The 14,723-nt window shown below is 38.3% G+C and overlaps 2 protein-coding genes across 3 annotated transcripts in view; both read right to left on the minus strand.

Moving 5' to 3' along the window:
- Window positions 1–14,723, minus strand: part of LOC133322636 (CTD nuclear envelope phosphatase 1 homolog) — an 85,138-nt gene that overhangs the window by 35,399 nt on the left and 35,016 nt on the right. The window lies entirely within an intron of this gene.
- Window positions 1,578–13,279, minus strand: LOC133322648 (nuclear pore complex protein Nup153). Its single transcript, XM_061531612.1, has 8 exons — window positions 13,154–13,279; window positions 11,362–11,743; window positions 10,966–11,269; window positions 5,832–10,884; window positions 5,648–5,737; window positions 4,983–5,072; window positions 2,477–2,541; window positions 1,578–1,764 (listed from the first exon to the last, which is right to left on the minus strand). The coding sequence occupies exons 1-8, from the start codon at window positions 13,277–13,279 to the stop codon at window positions 1,680–1,682; spliced, it is 6,195 nt and encodes a 2,064-aa protein (XP_061387596.1). The 3' UTR covers window positions 1,578–1,679.

Genomic DNA, 14,723 nt, shown 5'->3' on the forward strand with positions numbered 1-14,723 from the left:
AAAGAAAATTAAAACAATTATAATTTTTCTTACAAAAATTAACAATTTCTAGGAAACTTGTATAGCAAAAAATAATAGAAACAATTGAATTCTATAAATATATATGTATATAAAGATATTATTATTAGTTTTTTTGTAATTCTCTCCCATAAATGAATTGAGTACGGAGAGAAAATGTGAAAAACAATCACACAAGACATCATCATATTTCGTACAAAATCTCGTATTTTTTTTTTACAACATACAACTTTGTTTTTTTTTCGTGTTTTGTTGTTGTTACTAAATAGGCGTTGTAGGCACGTTAAAGAAAATTCGGTGTAAAATATACGAGAATTTTACATTGACAACGGTATGTTTGGCCGGCCACATATTTATCTGTAGATATATTATAGACATGAAGAAAAGAATTCACCATAATCGTGTTCGGAGAAGAAAATTATGATGTTGGGTGGTTGTTGTAATTGATTTGCTGTAGCATAAGAGTTTAATATAACTCATATTTTTCTTGTTTGTTGTTGTTGTAATTTTTATAGTAATTATGCTATAATAAGATACGCTTAAAATAAATCGTTAATAGTTTCAAGTCTGTTGTTGAGTGTGTGGTGTTTATGTTGTGTTTAGTTTAGTAAAGTCTGTTGTTGTAAGAGGAGTTTGTTTTGTTGTTGTTCTTGTTTATAGAGTTTGGATGCAACATGACGTTGTTGTCGCCAGCAACTTTCAAGCCACAATGAATTTATGAAATGTAAAAAAAAAACAAAAATATAAATTAATTTATTTCATTATTTGTTATTTTGCTAACCATACGAATTTTCCGTATTGCTGAGCAGAAGGAGGATGAACTGAAAAGGCGTTAGAATTTGGGGGGCAAATATTGTTGATTACTACTGCAGCTGTTGAGGCTTTTGAAAACTAAAAATGTTTTTGTTTGCAATCTTGTTTTGTAAAAACGAGATTTTTATGACGTCGTTTTTTAACCAAATGATTTATTTTACTATAAGTTAGAATATTTCTGCTTCTTCTTTCTATTTTTAAATTAGAAATTCTCCCTAGTCCTCCTCCTGCTGTTGCCGTTCCCAGTCCTCCTCCTCCTGTCATGGTTGTTAGATTTTGTTGTGGTTTTTGTACTGCGGTTGCTTGTTGTTGTATTTTTGGGTTAATTGTTGTTGTTGTTGTTACTGTTTGGCGTATTAATTTATACTTATTTAATATAACTGTAGATGAGTTTTGTTGCTGTTTCTGATAATTATAACTATTTACAATGGTAGCGGCGGTGGCGTTGGCGGTGGCGCTGACGGCGTCACATTCTGCATCAGCTGATGTTGAGCGCCGTTTAAATTGCATGTTTTTGTTGCTGGCAACATTTGTAATGATGTATCTACTCTTTTGTTGTTGTTGTTGTGGTTGCAGTTGTTTACAGTCATCAAATGTCTGTGTTGTTGTTGTGTTAATAATGTTATTGTCCTTGTTGTCGTCTCTGTTGCTGTTACTGTCATTGTCTTCTAGTATCTGTTGTAGTTGTTTTTGTTTAATGTCTTGTTCTTCTTCTATATTTCTAAGATTAAGTTGCATTCTTGTTGAGCACAGTCCTCCTCCTCCTCTGTGTTTATGTTTTTGTTGTTGTTGCTGCTGCTGTATTTGGTCCACGCTACTACTAGGAGCGTCCGATTTTATGGAAATTTCTACCGTTGTGTTACACGACGTATGGGGGCACGTATCTTCCGTTTGGCCTGTTGTGCTGATTGGGCTCCTGGTGTTGGTGTGGGCCTACATACATATATAAAGACAAATTTTGTCGCATGTTAATTTTTTTTTTGTAAATTTTAAGGTGGTTGGGGACGGAGATTCATTGTAGGAAAGGAAACTTGTGCATCAATCCATATTTTGATTAAAATCACTTCCATGGGTTGGTGGGTTAATATTTTTAATACATTTTCATTTCCCCAGAAAATCAACGCAAGTCACATTTGTGTTAATTGTTGCAGTTAGTAAAAAACGAACGAAACACATGGACAAATTATATTAAACAAAATAGTTGTACAAATATTAAAATTTAAAAAAGGTCTGTTTTACTTTTTAAAACAGAACTTTTCAAATTAACAAAATGGGAAAATAAAAAACCCCATTCAAATCTACACCTTTTTCATATGTTATTCAAGACATTTCAATTGCAATTCGAGAATTTCATTAGTAATTCAAAACATATAATTTTGCAATTCTCGAATTACATTTGATATGTTTTTCGAACAACCTGGAGAAAATGTGTAGTAATTTGTTTTTATCAAAATCAAGACCCACTTCTGCTGATTGATATGTTGTTTCCTTTACTTCATTTTTCTATTTCGAACCATTTGAAAAATCAACAGTCCAATTTCCATTATTATCTCTATTCAAAAAACGGACAATAATTTTCACAAAAAATGGTTCGTTAAGAATTTATTGCCAAATTATTTTATGGTATGTGGTGGGTTGTACTTACGCAAATATGTTACTAGAAACAGGCGCGGTGCCTGCATTAAATTGGAAAGGTGCACTCGGCGTTGTCTGTAATACAAAAACAAAAAAAAAGAAAACAAAATTTTGATGTGTTAGTTAGTATAGCCAAAAATTGAATACTTCAAGAAAATCAGTAACATATTTAATTGAATATGAGGTGAGGTGTGTGAAGTGGGTGAATGGAAAAAGAAACTACACCTTTTTATAGAATTAAAACGTTTTTTAGTAAGTTTTCTTTGTATTGATATTGAATTAAAAATAAATACATGAATAAATGGGCACAATCATTGAAAATGTCATATAAGGAGAATGCTCTAATTTAAAAACGGTGATTTCGAGGAAAAATCAAAAAAAATAAAACAGGGTATATTAAAAATGTATTGTCACATCCTGAATTGGGTCATCAGTTAATTTTGAACCCAAACGCAACTAACCTGAAAACTATCTCCCTTAAACAAGTCATAAGTATTTATCATTTATCGTTGCCGACTGATATATAACCTCCTTTAAGGGGACCTCCCACATTCTCGATTTTCAAATTTTAAAGATTTTCATTGGGCTGGTATATGAATACCAATGCATGTTAAGGTTTGTAACTTTACACATATATAATTGAAGATTTGAAAGAGAAGAAAAATAAGACGATAGCGCCTGAAGTCCTGGCAGATGTGGCGCGCAGGTGGATCTGCCATCACTGGGTGATGACACGGCAGATAGCATGGACACCGCCGGTTGCAATTCGGAGTGCATTATTTTGAGTTGTTTGCAAGGATCTCCATCTTTTATTGTTTTTTTTTTTTGTGATTAAAGAAAGGTAGTCCTTATTTTTGATGGCGGGTCCAAGGGGGTTAGAAACAGTACATGTATGGCTCTCGTATGAACTAGGATTATTGACATCGCTCAAAAATTAACAAAATGGCGGACGTTTGAAACAAATTTTGTGGAAATTCGCCTATTTTTGAGCACAAACTAATTTAAAAAACAAGGAAGTTTTTCACCGATTGACTTTATCTTACTTCATACGATAGCTATACACTTCCAGAGAAACGGGACAAAATATGGAACCGATTGGATTATTAGTTTTTGCCGTCACTTGATGCTGACACAATAAATCGGCTATATCTTCAAGAGTTCTTGAGATTTCCACTTGAAACTTTGTAGGGACATTCTTGCATTTGTATAGATTCGAATTAAATCAAAAAACTATATTAAATTTTTTGACGCCGAGAATGATTCAGGATGCAAGGAATATTATCGACAAGAGTACGCAACAACCCCCATCATTGACTTTCTGCCTCACGTTGTCGGTCAGACCAATAAGCAGCGATATTGTGCTACGATGACACCGGAATCCATACTGGCTTTCATGTAAAAGATAGGACTCATCCAAGCATGTAATAATTTGCCTCTTCATTAAATGTTACACCAACATTGACAGAATAGGCATTACAGAAATTGGTCTCAGATCATTAGAACCATTACTCTTTGAAATCGGTACAACTCTTGCTATGTTCCATTCCAACAGCATGGACAACATAACCACAAATATAAGGAAATACTAGTCTTAAAAATTTCAATTGAAATCCGTCACAACCAACGGCATTTGACTTAATTAACTGGAAAGCTTCCATAACCTCCTCACCACAAACAGACCGGAAACTGAACCCTTCCATAACACCTTCAGGTACATGTGGCATACGCATATTATCATGGGACTGATTACGTACAAAATTACAATTAAGACTCTCAACATCATCACTATCTACTACATCCTTAGTATCATAAGAAACTCATTCGCTTTTAACACTGACCAAACTTGCTTCGAAGTATTACTGAAAAAAAGGTCTTTATGAGCCAGTCTCTTAAATTTCCTCGCAACATGTTTTGCTTTATTACGTAATCTCCAGAATATTTTCCAACTTTCTTCACTTCTTTCACTCAAATATACTTTATATGCAAGATCTCTTACTGATAAACTACACCGAATCTCACGAGATTTGTACCAGTCATCGCTTTTTATTCTGACAATATTTTTTCTAACTGGAAAAGCGGAATTAATGAAATGAAGAAGATATTTTAAATATGAATAGATTTTTTTCTGATCAGGAATATAAATATGTACGTAGTAGGGTCTCGTGCGAATGTTTCTTAATATTGCAAAAGGAATAACAAATTAAATTAAAAAACACTCCACTTTATAGTGGAGGGGAGGATGAAATCATTACATATGATTTTTATGTTATGTATACTGATTGTTGTACTAAATTAAAAAATTAATACAAAACTCATTCAATTTAGGTAAATTTTAAGACTACATTGGGAACAGCCAAACTAAAGAAAATTAATAACAAAAACAATAAAAAAACAATTATAGAAATATATTATGCACACATGCACATACATACTGAACAAAAATATGATATGATACTATATAGGTATGTTGTATAAATAATTATAATTTAGAATTTACAAACTAAAAACTACATTACCTCTAATGCACCAGCAGTACCGCTGCCAAAACTAAAAACTGGTGCTGATGGTGTTGCGCCGAATTGGAAAGGTTTCGTTGAATTCAATGACTGCAGCATTGTTTCGTTTTGGGTTTTAGTTTTTTAATCGTTTTCGACAGTGGCCAAAGTGCATATTACGTTACACATATATATAAATACACATACATACACACACGCACGCACAGACATACATGTAGTCATAACACACAAGAAAAATCACAGACATGATGATGATCATCATCATCATTAGATGGTGGTGATGATCGATCATTTATTCGTGTGTTAAGATTTTCAGAACAACAACAAAATGACATTTTGTCGTTGATGTTGACAAACGGTGACATGTACATACATATATATTCCACAGGTTGTTAATTAATTTACGTCGCAAAATAGACGATTCAAATTTTATAGTTTTTTTAATTTTCCCAAAACAACACAGTAGTTTAATTTTGGAGCAAGAGAGATACGCACAAAAAAAAGAAGAGGGGAGGGGGAAAAAGAGAAGAGAAATTTAAATAGAATTTAGTTTTTCAATCACTACAACTACTAATTGTAATATAGTTTTAATATAATAAATAATATTTAAAAAATTAAAAAGAAATATGAATACACTTTAAGGTCTCAAACATACATACCTCTGCTGATCCAGTAAAGTTAAATGTAGGTGTGGCTGTAGTGCCACCAAAATTGAAAGCTGGTTTTGTTGTGTTGGCTCCAAAATTGAATCCTCCCTAGAAAAAGGAAAAACAAAAATAGAAAAATTGTTATTGGGGCATATCATCAGATCGTTTTTTTAATAACATTTCCTAAATTAATGCTACGTACACTTGTACTCTGTTGCTGCGTTGATTGTTGTTGTTGCGGTGCAGCAGACTGTGCTGAAAAATTGAAAGCTGGTTCGGGCTTTTTAATTTCTGTTGTATTCGCTGCTGCTCCAAAACCACCAAATGTTGCTGAACCCGTAACGGCGGTACTGCCAAATGTTGGTGTGGCACTTGTCGATGATGCCGAACCGCCAAACGGTGATGAACCAAAAGCCGGTGCTGGTGTTGCTGCACTACCGCTAGGATTTGCACCGAATAGGTTTGTTGTAGCAGGTGCGGGTGCGGAATTTACAGCAAACAGATTAGTGCTGGTGTTATTTGTTGCTGCTGTCGTACCAGCTCCAAACACAGGCGGATTATTTGGCGGCGAAGTATTTGCTGCTCCAAATAACGATGTGGTTTGTTGTTGTTGTTGATTGGTGTTACTACTGGCTGCTGCATTGCCAAATGTCCCAAAAACTGAGGTTGTTTGTTTAGCAGCATCTGTGGTATTGGCACTGGTGGCGGCAGGTGTTGCGGCTGCCGATGATGATGATCCAAAAACAAAACTTGTTTTAGGCCAGGCGGTACCTGAGGCAGCAGCACCAGGTGTATTATTACTGGAGGCAGAGTTATTTGTTTCTGTTGATGCGGCAGCTGGGGTTGATCCAAATACAAATGGTTTGGCTGTAGTTTGCCCACTTGGATTTGTAGCTCCTGCTGCTGCTGCACTGCCAAATACGGGCATTGCGGGCTTATTGCCACCAAACGAACCAAAAACATTTGATGTTGTTGTTTGTTGGGTGGCGGCGGCGGTGGCAGAAGAATTGCCACTGCCAAAAGAGCCAAATGTTGGTGTATTTGTGGTAGTGGAGGAACTAACCGTTGTTGAATTATTGGCAGGATTTGCTGCTGCTGGCAAGGAACCAAATGTTGGTGTCGCGGAACCACCTGTATTTGCACCACCAAATGAACCGAAGACATTTGTTGTTGTGGCAGGTTTTGTACTTGAAGCTAATGTCAATGACGACGACGATGAGGATGACGTTGAAGAGGTTGCAGCTGAACCAAAAAGTGTCTTACCACCACCCAGAGGTATGGCAGCAGCAGCTGTTGTTGTTGTATTGCTGTTACTACCAAAACTGAAACCTCCAAAACCACCACTGGTGGTAGTGGATGAACCAAAACTAAACATGGGTTTAACGGCAGCCATTGCTGTTCCCGATGCTGTCGACGTTGTAGATGTGGCAATTGTTCCCGTGACAGGTTTGATTCCAGATGTTGATCCAAATACAAAACCAGCAGTGGGAGTGACGTTATTTGTTGTCGTTGTTGTGGTTGATGAAACAGCTGATATTGTTGATGATGCTGATGGTGCCTTAAAGGCAAATCCTTCAGAAGAGGCGGCGGCGGTTTTAGTTTCCACTTTTTCTTCCGGTTTCTTGCCAAAACTAAAACCGGAGGTAGTTGAGGAAGCTGCAGTGGAGGAACCAAAACTAAATGTTGGTGCCGGCATTGTCGTGGCAGCCAATGACGTGGAGGAGGTGCTGGTGTTAGCAGCAGCTGACGTTGCTGACGGAGCTGCACCGGCTGGTTGCAAATTAAATTTGACACTTGGTGAATTCACTGCCGCCGGGATGCTGGTCGCAGTAGATGTTGATGCTGTTGTTGTGGTTGTTGCTGCTTTAAGACCAAAAGAAAAACCCGTTGTTGCAAAAGTGCTGGTTGTTGTTGTTGCTGTTGTGGAAACATCGGATTTTTTGGTAGCGTCAGTGGTGGTGGGTGCTGCACCAAATTTGAAACCTGACACCGCTGCTGTTGTAGAACTTGAAGACGACACCGCTGCTGTGGTAGACGTGGTCAAAGTCTTTGCTGTATCTGTTTCATCTTTTTTACTTTCTTGACCAAAACCAAATGTTGGTTTAATTCCAAATTGAAAACCAGTGGTGGCTGTAGTTGTTGTGGGCAATGATAATGTGGATGTGGCTGCTGCTGAAGTAGCACTCGATTTATCATCCTTTCTCAGCTCCTCTTCCTTGGGAGCATTTGCATTTGGTCCAAAGCCAAAACTAAATTTGGCAGCAGCTGTGGCGCCAAATGTAAATTTAGTTGTGGCAGACGCGGCGGATGAGGAACTTTCGGTGCTTGTAGAACCTGGCTTAGGTTGATCACAGCAAGCACACTTTGTACGCTCGGCATCATTGCGTGTCATACAGGCATCACATTCCCATTTCGAGGCCCTTTGTTGGGCTGCGAGACTTTTGAAACCAGCGTCAGTGGAGGTGGCTGCAGGTGTTGTGGCTGTAGTCTGTTGGCCACCAGATGCGAAGCCAAATTTGAAGGAAGTTGTGGCTGCCGAAGTGCTGTTGGCAGCAGCAGCTGCAGCACCTGGTTTCTTTGTTTGACAGGCCACACATTCATTGGCATCACTTTTATTGCTGATCATGCAGGTCGAGCATTCCCAATTGCCTGACTTGGGTTTGAACGCATCGCCAAAGGTATTCTTAATTGATGGCATTGATGGAGGTGGCATAGATGAGGACGCTGGCGCTGCACCTTTTCGAGGAGTTTCACAGGCCACACATTTACTGCTCGATTCTTTGTTGCGTATCATACACATATCGCATTCCCATTCACTGGATGACTTCTTAAATTGTTGGCCAAAGGTGTTTGTTGTGCCTGTTGTTGTTGATCCTGATGAAAAATTAAATGTGGAAGTGCTGGCTGGGGCTGTGTTTGCCGCGCCCTTCTTTGGCGTTTCACAGGCCACACACTTAGTTGCTGCCGACTTGTTTCTTATCATACAGGTATCGCATTCCCATTCACTTGAGGACTTCTTAAATTGTTGTCCAAAGGAATTATTGGAATCGGTTAGCGGTTTTATTCCAGTCTCCGAAGTAGTAGTACTGGTACCAAATGGTTTACTTAATGCATCTAAACAGGAGCCGCTGCTTTTCAATTGAGGTTGTTGTGGTTGTTTCGCTTGTTGTTGCTGTATTGTTTTTGTGGTCTTAGGTGTCATATTTAGGGTGACATCTAGGGGAGGACTAAATTTATAATTATTAAGATTTGTTGGGGTTATATTTTGTGTGGGCGTGTTCAATCCCTTAACGACAAGGGGTTCCGAAAATTTGAAATTTGATTTTGCTGGGGATGATGATGACGAAGATGAGAAACCAAAACTATTACTGTTGCTGCCGCTGGCAAATATATTGGGTTTGATGTTCTCCTTTTTAGCAGCGGTACTTAAGGTCGCATCGCTTGTTGTCTTTGATGTAATAAATGCATTTTGAGTTGTGGTTGAGGTGGTGGTGGCATTTGCTTTCTTATCGAATTCTTTGCCACTGGTTGCCACCAATGAAGTGGCCGTTGAGGCCGTTGTTCCTTTTGAAAATGTTATATCAAATTTGGGCACAGATTGCATCAGGGGAAATGCTATATTGGGCAAATTAACCGAAGGTGGAGGAGCCTCATCCAACAAGTCCTTGGATGCAGCTGAGGCTCGGGCCGTAGCTGTTACCTTATTTTTAATTTTATTTGTATGTTTTTGTTGTTGCTGCTGTTGTGGCGCCTGCGATGGTTCAACTTCCCCGACCGCATGGGCGGCTTTGGGTACATTATTATTGCCAGTCGATGATGATGCTGCTGCTGCAGCAACAGGTAAAGAATATTCAGACGACTCCAAGTGATTGGAGCTTCTGGCAATATTCCTAGCCCTTTCGGTCGTATTTTGTAACTTTTTCATTTGCAACAGCTGGGACATTGTTGGCACCTGTAACTCTTTAACGGGAGGCATTAGACCACCGGAGGCCTTGGTGCAATTTGCATTACCCGATGGTTGTAAAATAACTGCCGGCCTTGAATAAGGGGTGCGTACTTGTGATAATCGCATTGCACGCGACATATTTAGATCACTTTCATTCAAACGTCCCTTGGCCTGTGGCGGCAATTGAACGGCGCCGCCACCACCAGCATTCGTTTTCATATTACCAGCCATTTTCTTTGCTTCGCTAAGCGGTGTAGCAAAATCACTTATCAAATCCAAGATTCTCTTAGCTGTCGATGACATTTCACCCATTTGCAGAGAGTTGCTGTTGGTGGCCAATGATGTGTTCGACGATGATAATGTCGAGGAGAGACTTGACGTTGGCCGAATAAGTGTCGGAGTGATGCGTACAGCACTGGCGCCTGCACCGGCCGTATATTTATTATAAGCGGCAGCACCGCCATATGTGGTCTTTCCCTTGTAGAATGGTGAAAATGTATTTAGCAAACGACTGTCACTCAATGCCGAGGTACTGCCATAAATTGAGGCATTAAATTGTCGGCGATTTAGGGACGTCAACGACAAAGTTGATGTATTCAATTGATTTGAAATTCCACTGGAACGGCCACCACCAATACCGCCTCCCTGACTGGCTGTGGTATTGAATAGAGATTTTCTACCTTCCAGATGAGAATAGAAATTCAGGCCATTGCCAAATGAAGAGGTGCGGCTGCTATTGCGGGTTGTACCGGCACCACTACCACCACCCGCCGTTCCGCCCAACATATTAAACAGTCCCGTTGTATGGCGATCCTTTGTCTTCATTTTGGACATTTCACCCACACCACTTTCACCGCTCTCCGAAGCACTATCCAAAAGGATAGCTTCATTTTCTTCGGGTATATCTGCGGGAGCCGACGAAGATCCATTAATGTGACGTTGTTTTTTCATTTTTTTATGCGGCAATTCACATGATGATGTCTCATTAAATTGACCATTATGTTTGAGTAAATTATTTTCACGTACATCATCATTATCATCGTTGACTCCTTCGTCGTCGTCATAATCGTCTTCATTTCCTCCCACCCTTTGCTCAGCTTGAACTTCATGTATGGTAGTTGATGTACGTCTGGGTGGTACACCAATTGGCGATGAGGATGATGTTTGATTATCGCCTGTTTTAATGCCGGCCAAAGATTTCCGTTTCATATGACTTGCAGCGGTGGCCATAATGCGTTCCACTCCCATTGAAGATGAAGCGGTGGATGATGAAGTCAGGGATGATGGTATATTTAAACTTCGACGGGAACTGTGAAATAAATAAAATATAATAAAATAAAATATAAATTAAATACATCAAAAAATTGTTATAAAAAATTTATTAACTTACCTTAGACCACCAACAGTAGAACGACCATAAACATTCGACTGACTAATGATTTTATCTTCATTTTCATTGGGTGGGTTAGATACTAATTCAATAATATCGGTGTTAATTTTTGGCTGATTAAAATTATAGGCTGGCTCTTTTTTACTTTGATTGGCATACAAATTCAAATGGGTAAAACGTTGATAGGATGAACGTGATACATTGCTGCCAACACCACCTGATCCTCCAGCCACACCAATAGAATTGCGAGAATATGAACTGCTAGTCACTGCGGGCGTAGATGATATCAATGGCCGTCGTGGTGCTATTAATGGGGTATCTCTTACCTAAAATTATATTGACAATTGTTATATACTTTTCTTCTTAAATGATATATATAGAGACACAATAGAGAACATACATCCACATTAAGACGACTCCTTTTAGCGGGTGGTTGTCGCTCATGTGTTGTTTTGGGTTGCACTGTTGCAGCAGTTGTTGTTGTTGTTGCCCTTCTTCTAGCAGCATATTCTTCTTCACTGTTTTGACTATCGTCATCCTCCTCCTCTTCTTCGCCCTCACCTTCATCATCTTCCGGCTCAGAGGGTTCATCATCATCTTGTTCATATTCATCTTCATCGAATTCAAAACGTCGCCTTCTTCGTGCCTTTGTGCCCGAGGATAATGATATACTACCATTTAACTCATCGTTACGCCCTTTGGTAGATGGTGAAAACCATTTTGATAGACGATTTGGTAGAATACTTGAAACACGAGATTTTACTTTTCCAATTATTGACTATAGCGAAAAAATGGAAAATGGGAAAGAATTAGTATTATTTTTTATATTAGTATATAAAAGATAGAAAAAGAACAAGAAAAACGTGAGCGTGAACAAATCGAGATGTCAGAATGATGTTCGGAAATTTTACCAACGAGTAAAACACCAAACCGACGGTTTTTGGTGCAGCCACATCCTCCTGTAGATAGATGGATTACCAGCCGAACTATTCAAGACCGGTGGTCAGATGCTGGCCAGGAGCATGCACCATCCGATTAGTACAATTTGGCCAGAGGAATGCATGTCCAATGATTGGAACGAACCTCAGCATCCTGTGATGGTATCAACGCGCAAGACGTTTAATAGACTCGGACCAACTGTGGAACTTGAAAACTACAACTTCGATGTAGTAAACGATTTTATATACCTCGGATATAAAATAACATCCGCTTTGAAATCCGGAGAAGGATAGTGATGGCCAACAGATACTACTATGGTTGAGTAAACAACTCAAAAGCAAGGCCACCTCCGGCCAGACCAAACTCACACTCTACAAGACGCTGATACTACCCGTGCTGTTATATGAATCTGAAGAATTAGTACTTGCGCAAGCAGATGAGGCAAGCTCTTGGAATTTCTGAGAGAAAAATTCTCCGGAAGATCTATGAGTCAATCTGCGCCGACGGTGAATATTGTCGTCGAATGAACCATGAGCTATACCATCTATTTTCAGACATCGACATAGTCAGATGGATCGAACTGCAGGGACTACGTTGAGTAGGTCATATTGTGAAAATCGATGAGGATTCCCTCACTCAAAAGGCATATAAACCGAAACCAAGTGATGGTTCAGACGGAAGGGAAAGCCACGGAGAATCCGATGGAAAGATCAAGTAGAAAACAACATCTAGGAAAATGGTCTTTCAAAATTGGGTGAGATGCGCATAAGACCGACGCTCTTGGAAATCTTTTTTAGGCTCAGCGGCTTATGGAACAACCGTTTTGTCATAAGCCACCTAAGTAAGCACTATCATAGCCACCAGCCAATTTTAGATGTGGTAAATATTTCAAAATTATCCGCGACCGGTGCTTATACTTAAGCCCAAATAATTTTGCATTTATTTTCTTCTTTCGAATTTTCGTTAGCATCTGTAAGGATATTTACACGATATTTTTACACAATACTATCGCCAACCGTGTCATAAATACAATAAGTATGGAAGGAAGGAACTCTCCGGTATATGTGTGTACAAGCACAAGAAGCCATTACATTTGTTAAGATCACCAAATAAATATAGATACATATTAGGGAACTTTATCCTCGTTAAGAGAAGGTTTCCATACAATTATTTCAATGCATCTTGAAATACTAAAATCAAAATCAATTTTATTAATCCAAATTTGTTATTATTGTTGTACAGTACTCACATTATCAGCTGCATTTGTAGGATCATCGGTACTAAGGTTGTGTGCTGATTCGCTGCCACCGCCGCCGCCAAACTGTTGTTGTTGTTGGAGTGGACTGTCATTGTCCAGACCACCATATTCCGACATCTTGATCTGTATCGAAGAACACTTTTGTCAATCAGTTGGTCAGACCACAACAGATATTTGTTGCTAATAGTATTTTGTTTTTGTTGTTGCTGTTGTTTTAAAATTTCGTTAAATCCTGGTATTATTTTTGCTTGTGTCGAAATTTTAGACACAAGCTAATTTTTTTCACAATTCCCATACACCGCAACGAGGTTAACGTTGACGCATGCATGCACACACAAAATACACCACGCACCCCCTAGAGCTTGGCGTCTTCAATAATGCTGCTGCTTGCTGCCTGCCTTACTGCTAGGCTGTGTATTGTATTTCACACCAAAATCACATCAAATCTAAATCTTGGCTTAATTGTGTTGTTGTTGGTTTTTGCTTTTCTTTTCTGTTTGTCTAAAATTAGCAAAATTATTTCATAAAATTAACAAATCGCCATTGAAGTATATTTTGTTTTGTTTCGTTTTTTTTTTTAGTTTAGTTAAAAATACTGTTCTAAGCTTAAAATGGCAAGTATTAACTCGCTGCTGGTTGTTGGATGGTTGCTGTTCGAACACAACTTTTTTTCAAATATTTTTTTCTTTCTTTGCTTGCTTGCCTTCTACTTCTTTGTCGTTTGAACTCTTCTCACATCACTCGCACACGCATATACAACCAACCAAGCAAAAGCAAGTATAATCGCTCGCCATCCATGCACTCACTCACACACAACACACACACTACCACACATTTCATTTAGGGCCACCACATTTTTTTCTTCTTCTCTCATCACCATCATCACACCTTTTGCAATTTTTTTTCTTTTCGTCGTTTTCAATTCAACTTGTCTTCGTTACTGCTTCTGATGTTCTATAACATTTGGAAAATTCATAATTACTTTTTTCTGGGTATTTTTTTGATCACCACTGAGCAGAGTATCAATTTAATGATTGTATTACAATTTAGCGCGTTCTCATTACAATTTAGTTTAATTTAACAATAGTAAAGTGTGAAAAATCTGGCTTTTTTAGCGACGAACGAAGAACCGCGTGAAAATGACGAGACTTTCACGAAGAAGACGACAAACAAGAAATAAAAAAATAAAATCCTATTGTCTCATTCTCTTTCGAAAAGCATCTAGTTTTGTCTCTTTCACACTCAAACAAAATGCTAAATAATAAAGAGAAATGTCAAAATTTTATCAACGACAGGGTTGTTGTATTTAGTACTATTTCTGGCGCGTTTCAATGCAAGTTTAGACTATGCCTTTCATAACGTCTTATAGCATAAAATGTTGTTTTAGTGCGTGGTTTAAAATATTTGTCTATGGTAAATGACACATACCCTCCACCATAGATATACTGGCAGGAACTTGAAATGAAAATATAGGGAACATACCAAAAATGGACCTATACCGACTTTTCTACAAACCGATTATGTAAACAATAATTTTTAATAGAAAATTATACCCTTATCC

The sequence above is a fragment of the Musca vetustissima genome, unplaced genomic scaffold (genome assembly GCF_032173495.1).
Source record: "Musca vetustissima isolate MV318-11 ecotype Yass unplaced genomic scaffold, APGP_CSIRO_Mvet_v1 utg13454, whole genome shotgun sequence".
Taxonomy (NCBI): domain Eukaryota; kingdom Metazoa; phylum Arthropoda; class Insecta; order Diptera; family Muscidae; genus Musca; species Musca vetustissima.

Bases quoted from the DNA above. Each gene is read 5' to 3' on its own strand.
- LOC133322648 (XM_061531612.1), bottom strand. From the start codon at position 13,279: ATGTCGGAATATGGTGGTCTGGACAATGACAGTCCACTCCAACAACAA. The intron at 5,073-5,647 runs GCAGAGGTATGT...ACAATGCTGCAG, and splicing joins CATTTAACTTTACTGGATCA to TCATTGAATTCAACGAAACC. The intron at 1,765-2,476 runs GTAAGTACAACC...ATATGTATGTAG, and splicing joins GTTTCTAGTAACATATTTGC to GCCCACACCAACACCAGGAG.